This window comes from Macrobrachium rosenbergii, chromosome 36 (genome assembly GCF_040412425.1).
Source record: "Macrobrachium rosenbergii isolate ZJJX-2024 chromosome 36, ASM4041242v1, whole genome shotgun sequence".
Classification (NCBI taxonomy): domain Eukaryota; kingdom Metazoa; phylum Arthropoda; class Malacostraca; order Decapoda; family Palaemonidae; genus Macrobrachium; species Macrobrachium rosenbergii.
The window spans coordinates 18,605,419-18,629,312 of record NC_089776.1 but is presented as its reverse complement, the minus strand read 5'-3'; the positions used below and the strand labels follow the sequence as shown (position 1 = coordinate 18,629,312).

General features: G+C 36.2%; 1 protein-coding gene across 3 annotated transcripts in view; it reads right to left on the bottom strand.

Annotated features, from left to right (window-relative positions):
- LOC136824993 (uncharacterized) overlaps positions 1-22,947 on the bottom strand; it is a 38,222-nt gene extending 15,275 nt beyond the window's left edge. Inside the window, exons 1-2 of one of the 3 annotated variants that reach the window (XM_067080991.1) lie at positions 22,850-22,947; positions 6,494-7,310 (exon numbers count right to left, since the gene is read on the bottom strand). In XM_067080991.1, the coding sequence (XP_066937092.1) occupies positions 6,494-7,310; position 22,850 (818 nt within the window). In that variant the 5' untranslated portion in view covers positions 22,851-22,947. Of the gene's footprint in view, positions 1-6,493; positions 7,311-15,632; positions 15,790-22,849 lie in introns of those variants that run through there. The other 2 variants (XM_067080990.1, XM_067080989.1) reach the window with 2 other exon arrangements.
- Between the last annotated feature and the right edge of the window lie 947 nt (positions 22,948-23,894).

Genomic DNA, 23,894 nt, shown 5'->3' with positions numbered 1-23,894 from the left:
ATGCAGGATTTTTGCATAATGCATTGTTCAATTAGGTGGTGGCCTTGTCTCTGGCTCTTTTGAATGTTAAAATTGCTCAAAGGATTTGAGGATGGGGTTATGCTTTTGGTAGTTATGCCAAAATCTTAATATTTAATCTTAGAATTTGAGTAAATTGGGATAGCTTTAGTTGAGAGCGCCGGGACAAAAATTTTTAAAAAATCGGTCTTTTATCCTGGTTGCGATCCGCAAACTTCGGATAGCTTAGGTTAGTCACCTAATCTGGCTTCACATCTGGTTTTTGTTTTTGCATCGCCACTAAACATTCTTCAGTATTTTTATACAAAGAAAAGCCAGAAAATATCAAGCTTTTTTTTTCGTCGGTTTGTTTGAGGTTTTCTAACATGGCCGAGTAATGAATAACTAAGGCTGATAAACTCAAAATTATTAACCAATTAACTGAGTTATCCGCCAAGTGTTTAGAGTTATCACCACGTGAAAACTTCCTAAAATACTTATTTTTCCTTACTCTGATTCCCCCAAATGATTGGTGCCAATTTGCAGGATTTTGATATTTTGTCGCCCAAACTACATAATGAATAGTCGCCCAAATTATATATTCACTAATGCCCAAATTCGCCCAAGAGAATTGCGCCCGAAAAAAGGTCACATTAGTTATGGTGGACGGTAATAAAATCACAGGAATAAAGTCAGAAAAGTCTTAATTTTATGGCAAGTTGTGGTAAAAATCAGTAGAACAAATTATATTACTTAAACTGTATATTTTTTTTCTGTAAATGTTCTGATGTGTAAAACAAATGCAAAGAATTTAGTAAAATCATAGGATTACATCCTAGATAAATGTTCATGAAGTAAGCAAAAAAATTTTGCAATTATACACTTGATAATTATTGCAAATGAAAGCTGATTCCTTGCAAGGCACCAAAACCAATGATAAAACTGAAAACATTTTTGTGGGTGAAACCTTTTAAGTACGTCCGGAATAAAGCCACATGTACTGAAAGTATCAGTAAAGTATATTGTCATGTGGATGTGTCTTCATTTTCATTATTTCAGGGTTCCTTACTTGACCTAGACAGCAAGAGGATTAGCGTATCCGTGCGTGCGTATGATGGGAATGTGACTGGGAGAGGATTTGGGTTTATATTTACAATGCTTAGTTACTTGGGGTGGTCAATTATGTAATTATATGTACATAATATAGTCCAGGATTGTGGTAACTACATTGATATATTAGTTTACATTTTGTTTCTTGTTCTTATGGGTCTAATAATTTATTGATTTCTTACGTGTATTTGGTTGGGGATTGTTGGACAGTTGTCATCACACTTCCCTGCAATCCATGTCCACGAGAAGCGAGCGCCAAATGAAATATACGTTTTAAGTACAATGATTAGATAATCTGTGGGATTGAACATATTATGAACAGAAACAAGTGTGACAGGGCTTTGAATATGTTAGCCCACTTACATCATCTCCCAGGCACCACTCCTTCCTTTCTAATTGCATTTAAAACGAATGAAAATTATGATTATTAAAAGTGCCTGTGATGACAAGAATCAAATTTATCCAACTGAAAAATCATCTTAATTTTCCTTTTATATCTCTTCTTATGAAGAACTATATCAGTCACTATTACAGTTGTTTTGTCCTAAAATTCTGTTTTATCTTTGAAATTTAATCGATAAAAATTTACACACATATACTTTTCTATTTTATTCTAAATATTTTGTGATTTGTGAACTACATATATAATTATACAAGTGATTATGAGCAGCAAATAATACAAATCAGTGTTAGAAGCTTCCTGTACCTAAATTTTTTATTACCGGTTTAAAAAATACATTCATATATCAATATATGTATGTATAAACTTTAGGCAAAAATTTGAAATACTATTTATATATTTATACATGTGTGTGTTTGCAAGTGATGCAAGACTATCCCTAGGATTATAGAAAGAAGTTACAAGCTGATAAAAGACTGATCCCCACTTGAAAGAGGTTGTAGTGAGTGGGCAAGTGATGCAAGACTATCTTCACTTGTAAAACTAAATGTCCACGGATTTCACATTTAATTCCAGGTGGGATTATAAAGGTTGATTTTGACCACAAGGTTTCCCTCTAGTCTGGGTCACTATTCCTTGGACAACTATGTCATTTTCCTGAGGTCTTGAACCTCACACTCTATAATTATAGTTCATAACTTCATTAACTATTTACTTGCATGCTTTTCCATATTCGGTATGTTCAATCAGATTATTAATTCAGTATTATTGTACTATATATCCTAAATATATATATATATATATATATATATATATATATATTATATTTTTATTTTTGTTGTGTGTTTTATTTATAATCTTTAGACATAGAGAACAACTGCAAATCAATTGCACATCCATGTCATTGGAAATCTTTTCAGCTTTTCATTTTGATGAGTCAGTAATATAAAAGTAGTTATTCAACAGACATTTGTATGGTAAGTTAACGTTGCATACTTTCTTTGGATGTTATATCTTTTATTCTTTTAGGAAAATAAAATTAGATTTATTCTTCAGTCGGCCAATTCTTTAAAATAACGATGGAAAAAATTAAATAAAAATGAATTGGGACGTAACAATGTATCATTCGTCAATGGATGACACTCATTTTCGTCGGGCATAGGAATCGGACGAGGCGTTTATTTGCCTTGTCCACAAAAAAACAATCGTCATTCTTATCCATCATTCTGTCAATTAGTGGAGTCGGGATGAACAGTGTTTGGTCGGGCTGAAGGGCAAGTTTCACAGGGCTTCCAGTATTTTCAGATGACGACCGTTTTTTGACAGCATTTTTAGAAAAGATTATATATATTATACAGGCCTTATATATATATATAGTTTTTATATATAATTTTAAATTAATATATATATAGATATATATATAGATTATGATATTAATATATGATAGATATATTTATATATATAGAAATATAATATATATACGATTATTTTAAATCAGATATATTATATAAATAATATTATATATATATATATATATATATAAAATATATATATATTTCATTTCATCCTCCATATATATATATATATATATATATATAAATATATATAGCTATATATATATTTATATATGAAGGAATGAAACACTGTTCCTGATAAGGTAAGGAGAAGCGTCTCCTCTTTAGTACGTATGAAATTATTTACTACGTGTTGAAGATGGACATTGTCTTAATGAATGGTCACACTTATTGGTATATTCACTTCTTTTCTTTTACATAAGAACGATTACGTAAATAATGCAGTCGGTGTTGTCAAATTTTATAATTTGCACGATGCAACTTATAATTTACTTGTGATTTGTAAATATGAGATGTGATTGCACAGATGTTATCAATGAAACATATTCAGTTATACTTGTCAAGTTTCAGAACTGTTTATATAAGTATTAGGAATCATGTGGAAATTTTCAAAAATGATATAAATTATAACATTTAAGAAATAAAATGGTGTTGAAGCCCTTCTGACTGATATAGCACCACCATTTTCCAATAATTAGAATTCATTCTATGTGAAACTTGTTACATTTCGAGTACTTGGACATAAACACGTCTTCATCATTACGCCCTTGTATATACAGTAAACCAGTATGTCTTGTTGTTTACTTTCCGGTACATTTTCCATACAACTGACCAACTTTGTTAAGACAAGGTGTATATTTTAACTACACTTAACTTTAAATATGTTTCTTTTCACACACGTGATTTTTATTTCAACGATGTATCTTATATTATATATATTTATTCAATGTATTTTATATATCAATAAAAATAATTTATATATATATTTACTTATCAACATTTTTATCTTTGATTTTAGCCTGGATGATGAGACATTGGTCTGTAAATGTACCTGGACCACAATATAATGAATATACGATGTTGTTGACATATCTGAAGAATATTGGTTTTGTATGTTTGATGGTTCTCTCAGTAATTTTGTATTTTTCTGCATTTTTGTTTTATATTATATATATATATATATATATATATATATATATATATATATATATATATATATATATATATATATATATGAGCCTTCACAAAGGATTTGTTTCTTTTAAATTAGAAATAATTCATTAGCAGTTTACTAACTGGCATCATCATGTCTCGGAGAGACGTTTTCGATCTCAACATGTGATTAAACGCATCTAGTTTATCGTACGATGAATGACTTTTTTTTTTTTTTTTTTTTTTTTTTTACAAATATGGATTGCAGTGAAAATTTTGTTTCTCAGAGTCAGGAAATGAGATATCGGATCAGAGGGAAGACCACCAGTTACTTCTTAATTAAATTTTGGGGATGTAGTCCGACTTGGTGACAGCGTTACAAACACGTGAGTGAAAACTAAGCCAGCAACTAGCGAGAGGCGACTTTCACCTGGGAAACACGCGGGTGAAATGAACTAGTGTCGCCAGAGAGAAGCCAAATTTTTGGCGTAGTTTTGAATATTATTTTCTGGGGTAGATTATGGATTTATTGGGGGGAGAAAGGATTTCTTTAATTTATAGAGCTCAAGCAGAGAAAACAGGCTATGAATTGGATAAATTTTGGGGACGCTATATCGAGTTATTACAAAGTTATGGACGGTTTTGGGTGGGCTTCTGTGAGAAGCCCTCGATACCTAGTGCGAGAGAGACAGATGGCTTCTCCCAGAAGCCGAAGACCGGAAAGGGTTAAGAAACTTGACCAAGCTGCTACACTGGGTGAGGATTATAATATAATAAGTAGCAAAGGGAACTATAATGTCAGGTAACAGAACCAATAAAGCAAAGGTTTTAGTTCTCATTCAAATTTCAGGAACAAATTTATTACCAGTGGGAATCCTTCTAGTGATGATACTAATGCAACGCAATATACCCATCAGCAATTAAATGTTAAATCCTCATCATCCAGTTTCTCAAGACAGATACAGAAGACTAATGTTGTCTGCTTCAAGTGTGGAAGAGTAGGACACTACAGTCGAGATTGTTATCAGACACAACAGCAGACCAAGCCAGTTGGTCAAGTGGTTAAAGTTAACCAGGTGAAACAAACTACGAAGAGCAGTGTGAGGAAGACTGAGATGGTTGGGAAGACTGAGACTAAACAAGCTGAGTGTTTAGCAACCAGTGGAAATGTAACCTCAAGCAGTGAGCTGCTGAACAGCTAGGAGGCCTTTGGGCCATATATCCATGAAGGTACGCTGGAAACTCAAGGAGGGAGTGTGCAGGTACCAGTCAAGGTATTATGTGATACGGGGGAGTACCCATAGTGTGGTAGTTCGTGGTGCTCACCCACAGTTGGAGAAGAATCTCACAGGAGATTCAGTTATTTTGAAGGGCATAGAAGGAGAAAAGGTAACTCCTATATGCCACTTGCACCTGTCGTGTGAACTGGTGACAGGGAATGTTGATTTTGCTGTAAAGGACTCACTAATGTATTAGAAAAATGTTCAAGAATGACCTAAAAGATAAAATCACTGACTTAATTACAAGTTAGCTACTTGATATATATTTTCTATGTATCCGTATGTTTAATATAATTTTTTATTTGTAAAAATGTTCACCTTGCCAAAAGTTATTATTGTTTACAAAAAAAAAAGAGAATTATTGTGTTGTACTAAAAAAATTTTTAGGTGGTCAGTCACGAACCTATATAATCTTTTAATTGTCCTGTCCCTGCTCCTGAACGGTTGATCCTAATCCTTTGTAAAAACCTCTTAAATATTTAATCCTGTTTTGGCAGTTCTACTAATTCTTCAATTGTGTTGGATTCCAGGTACATCTGTTTCCTTTATAATTCCCATCTGTCATTTATATGAGCTTTCTTTGTAAACATACTTTTATATTTCTTCAGTCTGCTAAGTAAAGGACATAGTGTCGAAAGGCCTCGCAGCACTCCAATGTTTCCGTTTCCTTCATGGATTTTATCTATATATATATGTATATATATATATATATATATATATATATATATATATATATATATATATATATATATATATATATATATATATCTATATTTATATTTATATTTATATATATGCATGAATACACACAAAACACACACACACACACACACACACACACACACACACATATATATATATATATATATATATATATATATATATATATATATATATATATATATATATATATACTGTATAATATATACATATATATTTATATATATTTATATATATATATATATATGTGTGTGTGTGTGTATTCAATATATATACCTGATACCTGAACTCTCACAACAATAAAATTATTATGTACATGTAAATTTAAAATATATATAAATATAATATATATATATATATATATATATATATATATATATATATATATATATATATATATATATATATAATATATACTATATATATATATTGAACTGATTAGACTAGAAATACCGTTATTCATACATTATTTCTCCTACCTGAACAGGATATTGTTGTTCCAGCAATCTCCATGGCATATATTGTTGACTTTCTTACTTTGAAGACCAGCAGATAAGTAGTAGGACACTTCAGTTTTCATGGATTTCAAGAAGGCAATGGCATTCTCATATCCACCAATGGTCTCCAGCATCATTACTCCTGTATCAATGGACCTTTGAAACCATGATACAAATAATTCTCCGGAATTGGGAGTGAAAGTTAGAAAATCTTTCGAAAGAAACTCGTATTTTGATGCTACAGGCTTTCCCTCCAGAAGCTTCTCCCTCAAGAGGTAAGATGCACTGTGCAGTCTGGCAAGCTCGGAAACGACAAGAGCAACATGATATTTATCCATGCCTTTTTTTCTGTCAAACATTTTGAAGCCTCTTGCTCTTAAATCCTCAAAATAAAGTTGTTCTTTTCCCTCTTCTAAGGAAACAAGGAAACATTTTGGAAGGCGAAGAGGTTCTTGGCCTGCAGAAGTTAGAGCTTCATTTAACACTGGAACAAGCTCTTCATAAAACTTGCCCTCCTTTGTAAAGAAAATTGGTTCCATTTCTTGAAAATCTCCAAAATTCCTAAATGGATTCAGTTTCACTACATAAGTGACGTCACAGTTTTCTTGACCACACTTGGAGTACTTAACTTCTACACTTGTTACTTCACAGGCCAGGTTATCTCCACGTTTGGTGAAATCAACAATACTCCATGATTTTAAAAGCGCATCATTTCCCTTGTCGGCTTGGAGCACTATATTTACATTGTCTGTAGTAATCAGGCTCTTAGGACCAGTGACAGAAGCTGTTGGCGATGACACTGGAAAAGTTTAAAGAAAATCATTTATCAGTTTTCATGTAATTACCTGTGTTTTCAGTCGTTCATTCATTTGTCTATACTACTTTTAAGATTGTTATTGAATTATTTTTTACATTTTCTTTCTGCACTGGATTGCTCTAAAAGTGCATATCAGAGTTTTCCTTCTTTTCTGAAATCCTTTCCCCTTCAGCTCTAAATCCAGAGGACACCAGTTCACATAATTATTTGCAGAATGTGTTGAATTTTTTTAGTGTGCATACCTCTAGTAACCTATAAAGATCATGAGTACAACATGCAGGACGTTTGAAACTTTGGGCATAACCTACGGTACCCTCAACCCAAGGGCTTGCAAAACCTGAGAACTTAAAATACACATACACTCGCATCAAAAAAGCTAAAAACCAATAATGCTATGCCAATCATTTTTTTTAACGCGAGGGAGGAGTTATATCATCTTCATATCAGCGTTTCCTTATTGAATAATTAACATCTAAGATTCAAAGAAGTGTTACTTTACTCTTATAGAAAATATTTACAAGGAAAGCAATGTATTGCCGTGATAAAATCTATTTTTAACACAGAAATCCATAATGAATGTTAATGCCTACAATGGTGCCAGGAGGTCTGATCTCTTTTTCTTTAATCATTATCATCACCGGTTCAAAAGTATCATGATATATTTCCAAATACGATGGAATGAGCATCTCTACATTTGCAAAACTATTAGATGTCAAGTTTACCACATTTCCCATTTCAAACTAAAGATTTTCTTAGATTTACTTTTTTTTGAGTAAATCGAACCGTAACCGTGACGATGTTATTTACTAATACCACTCGAGAGTAATCATTTCTTTTCCCTCAGTATCTGAGAACCCTCTTATCAATGATTCGAAGGTCAACGATTTTACTGTATATTTTTTGATTTGTGTTTATTATAGCCATCATTTATGCATACTTAACCGAGTCGACAAGTGAATTGACGGGTCAAGTTTCCAGGATGAAGCAGATTCTTATTCCATCATACTTGCTGCTCTTGTTATCATTGTTTTTTCCTCCTTATTTACTATTTCACCGGTTCTTCATCGCTTTGTAGATCGATCGACCCACCGATTTTCGAATCCGGGAAAAAGTCAAAGAAAGAAAAAAAGCCATGCGAAAATACAAATACTGTAGTTACAAGCAAAAGTCCGGAAAACTTCACAGATGAAACTTATAGTTCATAACAGTCATTCTGAGCCATTGTCTATCTTTCTTCAACGGAACGGTTGATCATTGAATCATTTCCTTTTGTTCATGGATATGTTTGTCTCTCAAAAAAGTATTGCACAGAACTGCTGGTAAATTTATGAATTTTTTGCAGCAAAGTAGCTAAATAAGTTAAGTATACCTTAGTTTAACCAGACCACTGAGCTGATTAATAGCTCTCCTAGGGCTAGCCCGAAGGATGCTAAATAAAACGGCTGCCTTAAACCTCTGTAAAAAAATTATAAGTAACATCAACCTTGAATGAATTAAAGTTACGTGAGGTTAATGTGACCAGAGGCTGCCTAATCCAGTAATATTTTTAATCAGGTGTGTGAGGTCACATGACTAAGGCAGGGCAGTAAGGTTGCCATTACCAGTGTTTATCTAATCCTGTGATCCTGTGAAAATTGTGATCATGTTGAGGTGAACTATATATAACCCTGTCATTCTCCATCATCAGTTAGTATCATTAAAAAAGGGACAGCTTTAAAAGGGAAAGGTCAGTGTTTGGTTCAGTTTATACATACATATATATATATATATATATATATATATATATATATATATATATATATATATATATATATATATATATATATATATATATATATATATATATATATATATATATATATATATATATATATATATATATATATATACTAAGTCTTTGGACAACAGGAGAACTATGTGATGACCTGTCAGTGGCTCTTCGCAGCAGGTGCATTTGTGCTAACATTGGAATTTGCTCAGTTGGATACAAGAGAACTATTTGATCATGGTCCGATCACATGGAGACAGCATGATAGAACATTGAACCGATGCGCTGGAAGTGCCCAGGTTCCGGTGGGGTATGTACGTATGTGTGTGCGATCTCCCACGGTATATTATCTGGGGGATAGAGGCTTGCAAGTGAATTGCAGTAAGAGAGCTGGGTCTATTTGGTTAGTGGTAGTGTGATAAGATCACCTCTATGAAGATACATCATTTACGGCCGTAGTAAAGTCACTAAAATTGGCCAGTGACATTTATATCTTTTCCAGACCATAGAAGGAAAACCCCCGGTTTGGAAGCAGTGAAATTGAACGATGTCTACATAATGTATTTTCCCATTTTATGCTCCATTAGACATTTTTCTGTCTGAAAATTGGCCAGTGACATTTATATCTTTTCCAGACCTTAGAAGGAAAACCCCCGGTTTGGAAACAGTGAAATTGAACGATGTCTACATAATGTATTTTCCCATTTTATGCTCCATTAGGCATTTTTCTGTCTGAACATGTATGTATGTACATTCATTTCAGGTTTTAATATAATGATATGTTTCTCCCAACAGGAATCGAACATTGTCCTGGGAGGACGAATATTTGGAAGTGGTATTTTTACTCTTACATATGATATGACATTTATTGTGGTCTTTATGACCTTATTACTTTGCTTGATGACCAGGATGTTATTCACTAGTATAGCTTGGCACAGAATAATGACTAAGCTTGTTTGTGAAACAGTATTCCCTCTAGCTATGTTTTCCATTGGTAGGGGGTGTGAATCACGCCATTTCATGACCGTAGCTTTTGCTGAGTTACTTTTGTTAAATTTGTCAATAAAGTCTAGTTTGTTTTGTATATCAGTGTCTCATTTCAGTGGGCCTTTGTGTAAAGATAGGTTTAGTGAGAGAAGTTTGACAAAGGAGAAGGGATTTGCTTTTATTGAACCTCTGAGGTCATATTGATCAAAGACAACATCATCTCTGTTGCAACTTTCATATGCCTGTAAAGGCCAGTATATACTATTCTAAAGAGCAATCCTGCAAGTTCCCCAAAGCATGTTGTACCTCCTTGCCTGATCATCTGAAGGACAGCCATACCATCAATGATCCAAGCTGTGGATATGTTGGAAGCTGGCAAATGAGACACTGATTCTGCTTCTTTTTCTAACTCGGGCAATAGCTTGCTCTTAGCAGTTTTATTTAGGCTGCCATCAGAATGTACTAGGGAATATGGAACTGTAGGAAGCTCATGTGTGAATACCTGTTTGAGATCAATCTCTCTGGTTTGCGCTGCTACAACCAGACGACTAAATAGTTCCCTGTCTGCATCGATGGCTAGTCTTTCCTCACTGCTAGAATTTGATTTGCACCTCTTGTTCAGAGATGCAAATGTCTTGATGTTGAGCTTTGGCAGTGGTTCAAAGAATCCAGTAGCACCCAGGGTTGGTCTCTCTTCAACAAACTGTTTCACGGCTTTCATTCCAATTTCGTTGGCAGAAAGAAGTTTAGTGGATACCTCTTCCGGTGGAACAATGCCAGTTGCAATATTCGAGAATGGACCCAATTCTGCGTTCATGTCAAACAGGTCTGCTTTGGACTCAGTGATTGAATTAACGATCTTGTTTACATCTGATTCATCTTGCTACATGCGACGTGGTGCAGCTTCCTTGTGTTTTCCATGTGAATGTTCCAAGTCTACCATGTCACACATTAACTTCATGGAAGCAGTAATAGCGGTACGTTCATGTGCGGTATTGAAACACCCAGACAAGTTCCTAGTTTCATGGTTAATCCCACTATGCCTCCTTTCACTTTATACTGTACAACCTGCACTTCCATCATTCATACTACTACTACTACTACTACTACTACTACTACTACTACTACTACTACTACTACTACTACTACGAAACACTTTAATGTTTCTTAATTCAACCTCATTACTAGTAATGATAAAATTGGCATCTGCCTCAATGGTATTCAATTGCCATGGCAGCATTTTTTCTGTTCACAAAGATCTACTGCCTCACAAATTAAATCGTAACATTATGTTATCAAATTTATTCTTCAAGTTCTCAAAATACACACGCACACACAAAAGAGCAAGAAATACTGAAGGTTAAAGATATAACTGTATCACGTTTTTTACAGTTGCACAATGACACTGACATATCTAAACAATTAATCAGAGACAATATTTATAATTGTTAAATGTAAATTATAACAGTTTAAGATGTAAAACAATTAAGATTATACGAATGTGAAAGTCGACTGAAGTTTCGCACCATTTCAGCACATTTACCGGGACAAGTATTACATGATATGGAAAAGCGCTCATATTTCCCTGATGCTGCCGCTGCAGACAACCACATCCCCTTGAATTTACTTCTTAGGGTCCATTCCTTCATATATAAGTGTCAACCTTTTCTGTAGGGGCGGGGGGGTGCTATCAGTTTCAAAATATGGTGGGGTTTTCCATTTGGGCCTCAGGACTAATAGCTTTTATAAAGGAATTTGGTCTCTTCTAACACCCCTGGCTTTCCGATCTTTCCCGTCATATGAGCTTTAGGCTGATTCCAACAGTAGACTTGGTTGCGTGTCCACAAGCCTGCCCTAATAGGATTTTGTTTTTCTAGTTAGTCAATGACAGCCGAAACGCGCCTTGCGTGGGGAACTTCACGTATGAAAGCGATGGTTCATATTCCAGAAAAATACAAATGACTTAAAATTTGTTCGTTGATTTCTGCCTCTCCATCTCCTTTTGGTAAACGCAGATTTGGCAGCACTTGAAGCAAAGGAACATTAGCACAGTTGATATTTTCATTTGCTATTTCTAGAAATATTTTAACTACAATATCACCTTAATTATAATTTGACATTTTTGTGGAATAGATCTCTTTAAAGAATCTCGATTGCCTTTTTCGCATAACGAGGAAAGTACGTCTGGCAGTGCTCCTTCGCCCTCCCGAGACCCACTTTTGATCAAGTTCGCTTGACAACTATAAAACGATAAGTGTTTTATGATATAGTGGTTTTAAGTTAGTTTAAAAGAAACTTGGGGATGTTATCTAAAAAAAAAAATGAGGCTGATTTAAATCAGTACAATCACTAATGTCATATTTTGATAAGTATTGAGAGATCTTGAGGGAAATCATGTGAAGTTCGTTTGTTGTAAAAAAAAAAAAAGTTAGCAAAATTCTCTTACGTGCTTAATTAATAGAAACAAGAACTTTATGTAAGAAATACTTTACTTACAAACACCGGGATTTATATCAGTTTAATTTTATAAGCTGATATGCTAAAAGTGTCAGTTAACCTTTCATTTCTAATAAGGGAATAACACTAAAATGTCTTTACACACAAAATGAGCGTTTGTTTATTTTTTTCTTCGCCTCTACACAAACAGCCACAAATATATGTTGCAGCGAGGTAAAGTTTAACATTTTACTTCTGACTTCTGTGAATTGGATGGAAACAAGAAAGTGAAGATTTTATTTACAATAATTTCTTAATCCACATCACGTAAAAATTAGAACACTGTTAATCCACCTTTTAATTCCCTCATAGTACGATAGTTTTTTTTAACTGTATGCTTCTTAACGACATTCTAGACGAACCACTCATCTAGAGATTGTAGATAACGAAATCGCTCACGTCATCTTCGGAAAATATATCTTTCTGTCATTTTTCGATAACATCGGTTTTCCTGATGTTCGCGTTTCCCTTTTTATTGATTACCAGACCTTGATGAATACCATATCTTATCATTATTCTTTCAAGAGGCTGGAGAGCCCATTCTTTCTCCCTGATCGATATGACTACTCAGTTCATCTTTTCGTTCATGACATTCTATTTTCTCTCTGTAGGCCTACTAAAATGCGTTTGGTAGAACTAGTCTGAAATAGTAGACTGATGAAAAATAAAAGAAAAGGGAGAAATGCTAATTTCAACTCGTTATAGTAAAATGCGATTAGGGTATAAGAGTAAAAGTGATAAATTCTGTTGTTTCTTATTATCATGCAAGTACCTCGTTAGGGGGATGGTGAAAGTGAGGTGAGGCGGGCGGGGGCGGGGGAGCCTCACGTAAGCGCAAATGGTCCCACTTACAGACTCAAGTGCTTATCGCGGTAATGGTTTCTCAGTTCTGCGGGTGACAACAACTCTGATAATTATAGCGTTCTGTTGAAAAAGATAACGGCAGCAACTGAAATGATTTTATGCAAAATATTTTCATTTCTTGTTATTACTCTCTCTTATCCAGAGCTATATTTGTTAAAAGTTTGCCGATGTTCATAGTAATGGTACAAAGAAAGGCAGGAGTTTTGGATTCTAAAAACCTGAAAGAATCCAGAACTCTTGCCTTAAGAGAACCTGTTTAAAAGAGGTTACACTCGTTTCAGATAATAATTATAATAGGTATATGTATGACTGCAGAAATGATGATACTAATGATATTAATTATATTAACATCGAATAACAAAAAGAAAATGCGTGAGCACGCGTATGTTTCTATCAGTAAAATACATTGGCATACATGCGCTTGCAGGTATGATCATACGTAGAAGAAATCCAACTGCATTATCCCTTAAGAACCACATTTCTCACAGTTTGACTTAGGCGATTAAGTGAGGTCTTCTTAGGTTAGATAAATAAACATTCATCGTAAGGTGAGTGATGAAATTATTAAAATAATAGTGAAAAATAACTATTTACGCTTATTCATGTAAGCTGGGCTTATCGTCACTTCTAAAATTAAACCAGTAAAAATGAAGATGATCAATGTAAAGATAAATAAACACACATATTAGACTAATAAATCACTCTTTCAGGTTACGACGTGACCTGATGACACGCGTTATCTGTATCTGGAGCAGAAATGGCGGGAACCTTTTAAGAAAACGAACACTTGGATATTTGGTAGTGAAAATAGGTCTTGGTCCTCTCAAACCAAGCGGGTTATTTATCACACCTCTGAACAGAAGAAAAAATACTAATTAGAGTATACGCCTTCGCCGTTAAATCAAGAGATAAAAGATGCATTTACATTCTTTAACCTGACCAACAACTACCCCACGACGGAGAAATATCAAGTTTTCGTATGTATGATAAAAAGAAATTTGCCACAATAAGATTAAACTCAACAATGGGATCGGACCAGCTCTCTGTAACCCTATTAAAAAAAAACATGCTAACAACTATCAAAGTAGGAAATTTTCATGCTTGCAAGGACCTAAAAACATTCTGAAATGCTCAGTACTGGACTTCGTCACTAACCTCACGTATTATCTAGATACTAGGAAAATAGTAAACAGTAAGTGGGAAGTGTCTAATGTAAGCAGTCTCCTCTACATGACTAACCCGATTATCATATTTTCAAAGCAGGGAGGGAAATCGGTAATTTACTTCGGCTTTGTTAAAGCATGTGAAAAAGTAGGCCATTTCATGTTTTCCAAAAGATTGGTAGAAAAGGGGACAAGTAGGGGATATATACCCAAAGTCATTAAATACCGATCACCAATATGTTCTTCTTATATGATGGTCGCCTAGAACGAATTGATGAAATGGAGGCAAAGGAAGACAGTTGTGTGCTATTTAGAACCAAAATTCCTTTCAACGAAAGCAATAGAAAACTTAAGACTTTCCAACCAATATACAAGCCAAGAAACTTGAAATTTTGCAAAGTTAAGAAAGTCATTGTTCTAAATTTATTGTGTTCTTTGAAAAAGCTAAGCATACCTTAGTTTTACCAGACCACTGAGCTGATTAACAGCTCTCCTAGGGCTGGCCCGAAGGATTAGACTTATTTTACGTGGCTAAGAACCAATTGGTTACCTAGCAACGGGACCTACAGCTCATTGTGGAATCCAACCACATTACAGCGAGAAATTAATTTCTATCACCAGAAACAAATTCCTCTAATTCTTCATTAGTGTTAGTGACGCTTTAATATGTTATGTATATGAGAAATGCTACAGAGCGTTAAAAAAAAAAGCGCAGCTAATAAAAGAATTTAAGGGACCTGTGATTCAGATTTTACATTATCAAAATTAATACTGCGAAGTCATTCCAAACTGATAGCGGGTATCATTAGAGTTTTTGTTTTGTAATATTTAGTACTATTTATAATCATCAATTAGGAAATTTTATGAATCAACCGAACAATTAGCGGCACAGAGAGAGAGAGAGAGAGAGAGAGAGAGAGAGAGAGAGAGAGAGAGAGAGGCGTGTCTGTTTGGCAATGCGCCCGTTTGTACTTTGTACATAACTGAAATGAAATGTCGAAGTTAATTATTCAGACAGATACTGACCGACGTCAGAAGCGACTGACATCCTAGACTGCAAGAAAGAACAAATGCACAACAAACTTTCCTACTTTCAACTTCCCGGTGTTTCCCTTTCTCGAGGCACCAGCGACGAACGAACACCTCCTTTCTAGGAAAAAGAACGATCGCGACTGACTATCGGGACCAAGAAAAGATTGAGAGATAGAAACAGAGAGAGTTATTTGATAAAGAATCTTTTACACTCCCTAAGTGAACATCCACACCCACCAACGCCGCCATCACCCGTGGACTTTGGATTGTGATGGTTTCGAAAGTCCTTAGTCAACTGGTGGCTGCGTTGATGTGAGGTAGCGGGAAATGATCCTTGTCACTGCAAAGCCTTAAGATCCAAGTGCAAGAAATATGAAGAAATTCTGATGTGCGGTAGCGGGAAATGATCATTGTCACTGCAAAGCCTTAAGATCCAAGTGCAAGAAATATGAAGAAATTCTGATGTGCGGTAGCGGGAAATGATCCTTGTCACTGCAAAGCCTTAAGATCCATGTGCAAGAAATATGAAGAAATTCTGATGTGCGGTAGCGGGAAATGATCTTGTCACTGCAAAGCATTAAGATCCAAGTGCAAGGAATATGAAGAAATTCTGATGTGTGGTAGTGGGAAATGATCCTTGTCACTGCAAAGCCTTAAGATCCAAGTGCAAGAAATATGAAGAAATTCTGATGTGTGGTAGTGGGAAATGATCCTTGTCACTGCAAAGCCTTAAGATCCAAGTGCAAGAAATATGAAGAAATTCTGATGTGCGGTAGCGGGAAATGATCCTTGTCACTGCAAAGCCTTAAGATCCAAGTGCAAGAAATATGAAGAAATTCTGATGTGCCGTAGCGGGAAATGATCTTGTCACTGCAAAGCCTTAAGATTCAAGTGCAAGGAATATGAAGAAATTCTGATGTGCGTGAAGCGGAAATGATCTTGTCACTGCAAAGCCTTAAGATCCAAGTGCAAGAAATATGAAGAAATTCTGATGTGTGGTAGCGGGAAATGATCTTGTCACTGCAAAGCCTTAAGATCCAAGTGCAAGAAATATGAAGAAATTCTGATGTGCGGTAGCGGGAAATGATCCTTGTCACTGCAAAGCCTTAAGATCCAAGTGCAAGAAATATGAAGAAATTCTGATGTGCGGTAGCGGGAAATGATCATTGTCACTGCAAAGCCTTAAGATCCAAGTGCAAGGAATATGAAGAAATTCTGATGTGCGGTAGCAGGAAATGATCCTTGTCACTGCAAAGCCTTAAGATCCAAGTGCAAGAAATATGAAGAAATTCTGATGTGCGGTAGCAGGAAATGATCCTTGTCACTGCAAAGCCTTAAGATCCAAGTGCAAGAAATATGAAGAAATTCTGATGTGCCGTAGTGGGAAATGATCATTGTCACTGCAAAGCCTTAAGATCCAAGTGCAAGGAATATGAAGAAATTCTGATGTGCGGTAGCGGAAATGATCATTGTCACTGCAAAGCCTTAAGATCCAAGTGCAAGGAATATGAAGAAATTCTGATGTGCGGTAGCGGAAATGATCCTTGTCACTGCAAAGCCTTAAGATCCATGTGCAAGAAATATGAAGAAATTCTGATGTGCCGATGGGAAATGATCTTGTCACTGCAAAGCATTAAGATCCAAGTGCAAGGAATATGAAGAAATTCTGATGTGTGGTAGTGGGAAATGATCCTTGTCACTGCAAAGCCTTAAGATCCAAGTGCAAGAAATATGAAGAAATTCTGATGTGTGGTAGTGGGAAATGATCCTTGTCACTGCAAAGCCTTAAGATCCAAGTGCAAGAAATATGAAGAAATTCTGATGTGCCGTATGGAAATGATCCTTGTCACTGCAAAGCCTTAAGATCCAAGTGCAAGAAATATGAAGAAATTCTGATGTGCGTGAAGGGAAATGATCTTGTCACTGCAAAGCCTTAAGATCCAAGTGCAAGAAATATGAAGAAATTCTGATGTGCGGTAGCGGGAAATGATCTTGTCACTGCAAAGCCTTAAGATCCAAGTGCAAGAAATATGAAGAAATTCTGATGTGCGGTAGCGGAAATGATCCTTTTCACTGCAAAGCCTTAAGATCCAAGTGCAAGAAATATGAAGAAATGATGTGCGGTAGGGAAATGAAGCAAAAATCCAAGTGCAAGAAATATGAAGAAATTCTGACGCGGTAGCGGAAATGATCCTTGTCACTGCAAAGCCTTAAGATCCAAGTGCAAGAAATATGAAGAAATTCTGATGTGCGGTAAGGGAAATGATCCTTGTCACTGCAAAGCCTTAAGATCCAAGTGCAAGAAATATGAAGAAATTCTGATGTGCGGTAGCGGGAAATGATCTTGTCACTGCAAAGCCTTAAGATCCAAGTGCAAGAAATATGAAGAAATTCTGATGTGCGGTAGCGGGAAATGATCTTGTCACTGCAAAGCCTTAAGATCCAAGTGCAAGAAATATGAAGAAATTCTGATGTGCGGTAGCGGGAAATGAACCTTGTCACTGCAAAGCCTTAAGATCCAAGTGCAAGAAATATGAAGAAATTCTGATGTGCAGTAGCGGAAATGAACCTTGTCACTGCAAAGCCTTAAGATCCAAGTGCAAGAAATATGAAGAAATTCTGATGTGCGGTAGCGGGAAATGATCCTTGTCACTGCAAAGCCTTACGATCCAAGTGCAAGAAATATGAAGAAATTCTGATGTGCGGTAGCGGGAAATGATCCTTGTCACTGCAAAGCCTTAAGATCCAAGTGCAAGAAATATGAAGAAATTCTGATGCGGAAGAGGAAATGATCCTTGTCACTGCAAAGCCTTAAGATCCAAGTGCAAGAAATATGAAGAAATTTGAGGTAGCGGAAATGATCTTGTCACTGCAAAGCCTTAAGATCCAAGTGCAAGAAATATGAAGAAATTCTGATGTGCGAGTAGGGAAATGATCTTGTCACTGCAAAGCCTTAAGATCCAAGTGCAAGAAATATGAAGAAATTCTGATGTGCGGTAGCAGGAAATGAACCTTGTCACTGCAAAGCCTTAAGATCCAAGTGCAAGAAATATGAAGAAATTCTGATGTGCGAAGGGAAATGATCCTTGTCACTGCAAAGCCTTAAGATCCAAGTGCAAGAAATATGAAGAAATTCTGATGTGCGGTAGGGGAAATGATCTTGTCACTGCAAAGCCTTAAGATCCAAGTGCAAGAAATATGAAGAAATTCTGATGTGCGGTAGCGGAAATGATCTTGTCACTGCAAAGCCTTAAGATCCAAGTGCAAGGAATATGAAGAAATTCTGATGTGTGGTAGCGAGAAATGATCTCGTCACTGCAAAGCCTTACGATCCAAGTGCAAGGAATATGAACAAATTCTGATGCGCGGTAGCGGGAAATGATCCTTGTCACTGAAAAGCCTAAGATCCAAGTGCAAGAAATATGAAGAAATTCTGATGTGCGGTAGCGGGAAGTGATCATTGTCACTGCAAAGCCTTAAGATCCAAGTGCAAGGAATATGAAGAAATTCTGATGTGCGGTAGCAGGAAATGATCCTTGTCACTGCAAAGCCTTAAGATCCAAGTGCAAGAAATATGAAGAAATTATGATGTGCGGTAGCAGGAAATGATCATTGTCACTGCAAAGCCTTAAGATCCAAGTGCAAGAAATATGAAGAAATTCTGATGTGCGGTAGCGGGAAATGATCATTGTCACTGCAAAGCCTTAGGATCCAAGTGCAAGGAATATGAAGAAATTCTGATGTGCGGTAGCGGGAAATGATCTTGTCACTGCAAAGCCTTAAGATCCAAGTGCAAGGAATATGAATAAATTCTGATGTGTGGTAGCGGGAAATGATCCTTGTCACTGCAAAGCCTTCAGATCCAAGTGCAAGGAATATGAAGAAATTCTGATGAGTGGTAGCGGGAAATGATCTTGTCACTGCAAAGCCTTACGATCCAAGTGCAAGGAATATGAAGAAATTCTGATGTGCAGTAGCGGGAAATGATCCTTTTCACTGCAAAGCCTTAAGATCCAAGTGCAAGAAATATGAAGAAATTCTGATGTGCGGTAGCGGGAAATGATCATTGTCACTGCAAAGCCTTAAGATCCAAGTGCAAGAAATATGAAGAAATTATGATGTGCGGTAGCAGGAAATGATCATTGTCACTGCAAAGCCTTAGGATCCAAGTGCAAGGAATATGAAGAAATTCTGATGTGCGGTAGCAGGAAATGATCTTGTCACTGCAAAGCCTTAAGATCCAAGTGCAAGGAATATGAATAAATTCTGATGTGTGGTAGAAATGATCCTTGTCACTGCAAAGCCTTCAGATCAAGTGCAAGGAATATGAAGAAATTCTGATGAGTGGTAGCGGGAAATGATCTTGTCACTGCAAAGCCTTACGATCCAAGTGCAAGGAATATGAAGAAATTCTGATGTGCAGTAGCGGGAAATGATCCTTTTCACTGCAAAGCCTTAAGATCCAAGTGCAAGAAATATGAAGAAATTCTGATGTGCCGTAGCGGGAAATGATCCTTTTCACTGCAAAGCCTTAAGATCCAAGTGCAAGGAATATGAAGAAATTCTGATGTGCGGTAGCGGGAAATGAACCTTGTCACTCCAAAGCCTTAAGATCCAAGTGCAAGAAATATGAAGAAATTCTGATGTGCGGTAGCGGGAAATGGTCCTTGTAACTGCAAAGCCTTAAGATCCAAGTGCAAGGAATATGAAGAAATTCTGATGTGCGGTAGCGGGAAATGAACCTTGTCACTCCAAAGCCTTAAGATCCAAGTGCAAGAAATATGAAGAAATTCTGATGTGCCGTAGCAGGAAATGGTCCTTGTAACTGCAAAGCCTTAAGATCCAAGTGCAAGGAATATGAAGAAATTCTGATGTCGGTAGAAGGGAAATGAACCTTGTCACTCCAAAGCCTTAAGATCCAAGTGCAAGAAATATGAAGAAATTCTGATGTGCGGTAGCGGGAAATGGTCCTTGTAACTGCAAAGCCTTAAGATCCAAGTGCAAGGAATATGAACAAATTCTGATGTGCGGTAGCGGGAAATGATCCTTTTCACTGCAAAGCCTTAAGATCCAAGTGCAAGAAATATGAAGAAATTCTGATGTGCCGTAGCAGGAAATGATCCTTGTCACTGCAAAGCCTTAAGATTCAAGTGCAAGAAATATGAAGAAATTCTGATGTGCGGTAGCAGGAAATGATCCTTGTCACTGCAAAGCCTTAAGATTCAAGTGCAAGAAATATGAAGAAATTCTGAGATTAGCGGAAATGATCCTTTTCACTGCAAAGCCTTAAGATCCAAGTGCAAGAAATATGAAGAAATTCTGATGTGCGGTAGCAGGAAATGAATCCTTGTCACTGCAAAGCCCTAAGATCCAAGTGCAAGAAATATGAAGAAATTCTGATGTGCGGTAGCAGGAAATGATCCTTTTCACTGCAAAGCCTTAAGATCCAAGTGCAAGAAATATGAAGAAATTCTGATGTGCGGTAGCGGGAAATGATCCTTTTCACTGCAAAGCCTTAAGATCCAAGTGCAAGAAATATGAAGAAATTCTGATGTGCGGTAGCGGGAAATGATCCTTTTCACTGCAAAGCCTTAAGATCCAAGTGCAAGAAATTCTGATGTGCGGTAGCAGGAAATGATCCTTGTCACTGCAAAGCCTTAAGATCCAAGTGCAAGAAATATGAAGAAATTCTGATGTGCGGTAGCGGGAAATGACCCTTGTCACTGCAAAGCCTTAAGATACAAGTGCAAGAAATATGAAGAAATTCTGATGTGCGGTAGCGGGAAATGATCCTTTTCACTGCAAAGCCTTAAGATCCAAGTGCAAGAAATTCTGATGTGCGGTAGCAGGAAATGATCCTTGTCACTGCAATGCCTTAAGATTCAAGTGCAAGAAATATGAAGAAATTCTGATGTGCGGTAGCAGGAAATGAACCTTGTCACTGCAAAGCCTTAAGATCCATGTGCAAGAAATATGAAGAAATTCTGATGTGCGATAGTGGGAAACGAACCCGGGTTCATATGAAACTCTGGGTTTTTCACAACTTCTTTGACTCAGTAAATAACTCTTCGGATTTTTCAAACGTTCTTTGGCTCGACAGGATATCAATTTCGTTAGCTGCAATCATAAACCGGTTACAGCCTGTCAAAACTAGAAAGTATAAAATAAAAAAAAATATAAAAAACATATCTTAAAACACGCTTTTATTAAAATGCACTACAAAGTAAAAAATAAATCTTTTGAGACACACCAGGATTTTTTTACAATTAATCATGTCCAAAAAAATAAAAGCGTGGGCCCCAAACATGGATGGAAATGCTACAAGGAATGAAAAAAAATATATATTTCTTTTCTTGTAGCGCTTCTTTCCATGTTTGGCGCCCACGCTTTTATTTTTGTAGACATACCTTTCTTCAGTCTTCTGTCCAACCTCTCTAGCTATTACTTCTCTGTGCAACTGTGGAATTTTCACCCAGATCCACTGGTAGATCCTTGTTCCTACACCTCCTTTATCTCGGTGCCCAGCCACTCCCAATCTCTTTGGTTCACTGCCTTAAGGGCTGAATGGCTAAAAGTGGCTAAGGGCTTCGTTTGATCGCCTAAATTTCAGAAAATCAAATCTGCGGAATTATTGATCTTTTGTATAATGCCATTCCTGGATGGCATAAACTACGGGAATCTTAAGGATTCCAAAGAGGAGAAAACTTGATTAGCAAAGATCAATGCATTTCAGAGAGCGCCCATCGTATGCGAAATTTTCCGAATAGCCTTCACTCATTGTTCTTCACCAGGAATTTTGAACAGAGTGGCAAGACGCTCGAGATATCCTTTGATTCCCCAAATGTCCGTATTCTCAGACATTTGTTCCCATTCTGACTGAAGTCCTGCTACCTGTCCATTGTTCTTATTCACTTTTCATATTAATGAAAAAATCTACAATACTATAAAAATGGCACTATTTTTCATGGTACAATTAACGTATTAAAGCTACACTGTTTCACAAGTTTCTTGTTTACAATGATAATTTAATATTGTTAATTACTTAGGTTGTGTCTGTACGTCAGAGAAGATAACGACTAGTTCAAATCTTCACTGCTTGAGTAAAAGATAATTAATTACTCTGGCGGTTACTAAAAGAGCCAATGATAACTGGCAAGTCAGCGTCGAACACAACAGTTTGCGAAAACATTCAACAACAGACTGTTCAGTACTTGTGAAGTTCAGGTAAAATATTCCGCCTTGGAGCCGTCACGCAATTTTGACTTTCCTTCCACCAGAAACGACCCTGCACTGCCCCTCGGTCTCGTGAAACACTGCAGTTCAGTTGCCGTTGTTGGGGATGACTTTGCGCCCGAGAGGTTCCTGTGTCCTTGGGCAACCTGTGTGTAGTTAGGTAAACACGTCCTCTATAAGTATCGAGCGTCGGGAGTTGCATAACACCGAGGACCACGAGAGATCATCCGCTTTGTAGAGATTTTTAAATTTCTGATCGAATTCGATGAGAAGGAAATAAAACTTATTGCATAAAAACTCCCCCGCTTGTGAGCAAGTGCCCTTATTACGACACATTCTGAAATAACATTTAATGTTTTGTATCGTTCAGAGCTAAATACCATCAAAGTAACTAAAATCAGCGACATTTTCGCAAATTTGTAGTAATTGTCAGTGATCTTTATCACGGCTAAGGTCATACAAGGAGTCTATGATAAATGGAAACGGGTTGAACTTCGGGTTTAGTTTATGGAATAGGCTGGCCATGACCTTACTTAGATTCACGAATGTATTTGATAGCAAAATAGGAAATTGCTAAGGTATCATAATATTTACTTAGTTTCAAAGAACGGACATGCACAGTCGCACATATATTTAGAAAAGACAATGTATAGAGAAAAAATTTTTTTAGATTATATGTTAGTAGAAGTACATGGAAGGTGATTGTAATCGTGAGGGTGGCTGGAAGCATCTCTGATCATTGTCCAGTGGAGGCAAATTGCAGCAACAACAGAGGAAGGTTTCAGAAAGTGGGTATGATTGTATTTATTTGAGAGTTTGATAAAAATGTAGCGACAGCATCTATGTGATAAGATAATTGAGTAATTAACTGTAATTAAAGGAAGGGGTTTGTGAAATGCATGGAAAATTCAAGGAATGGTCGAGAAAAACAGAAATACGAATTTTATGAACAAAAGTTACTCAACCCACTTAGGAAGGCATATGATAGGGTTTTAATTTAGTATTGGTGAAAAGAGGAAGAAC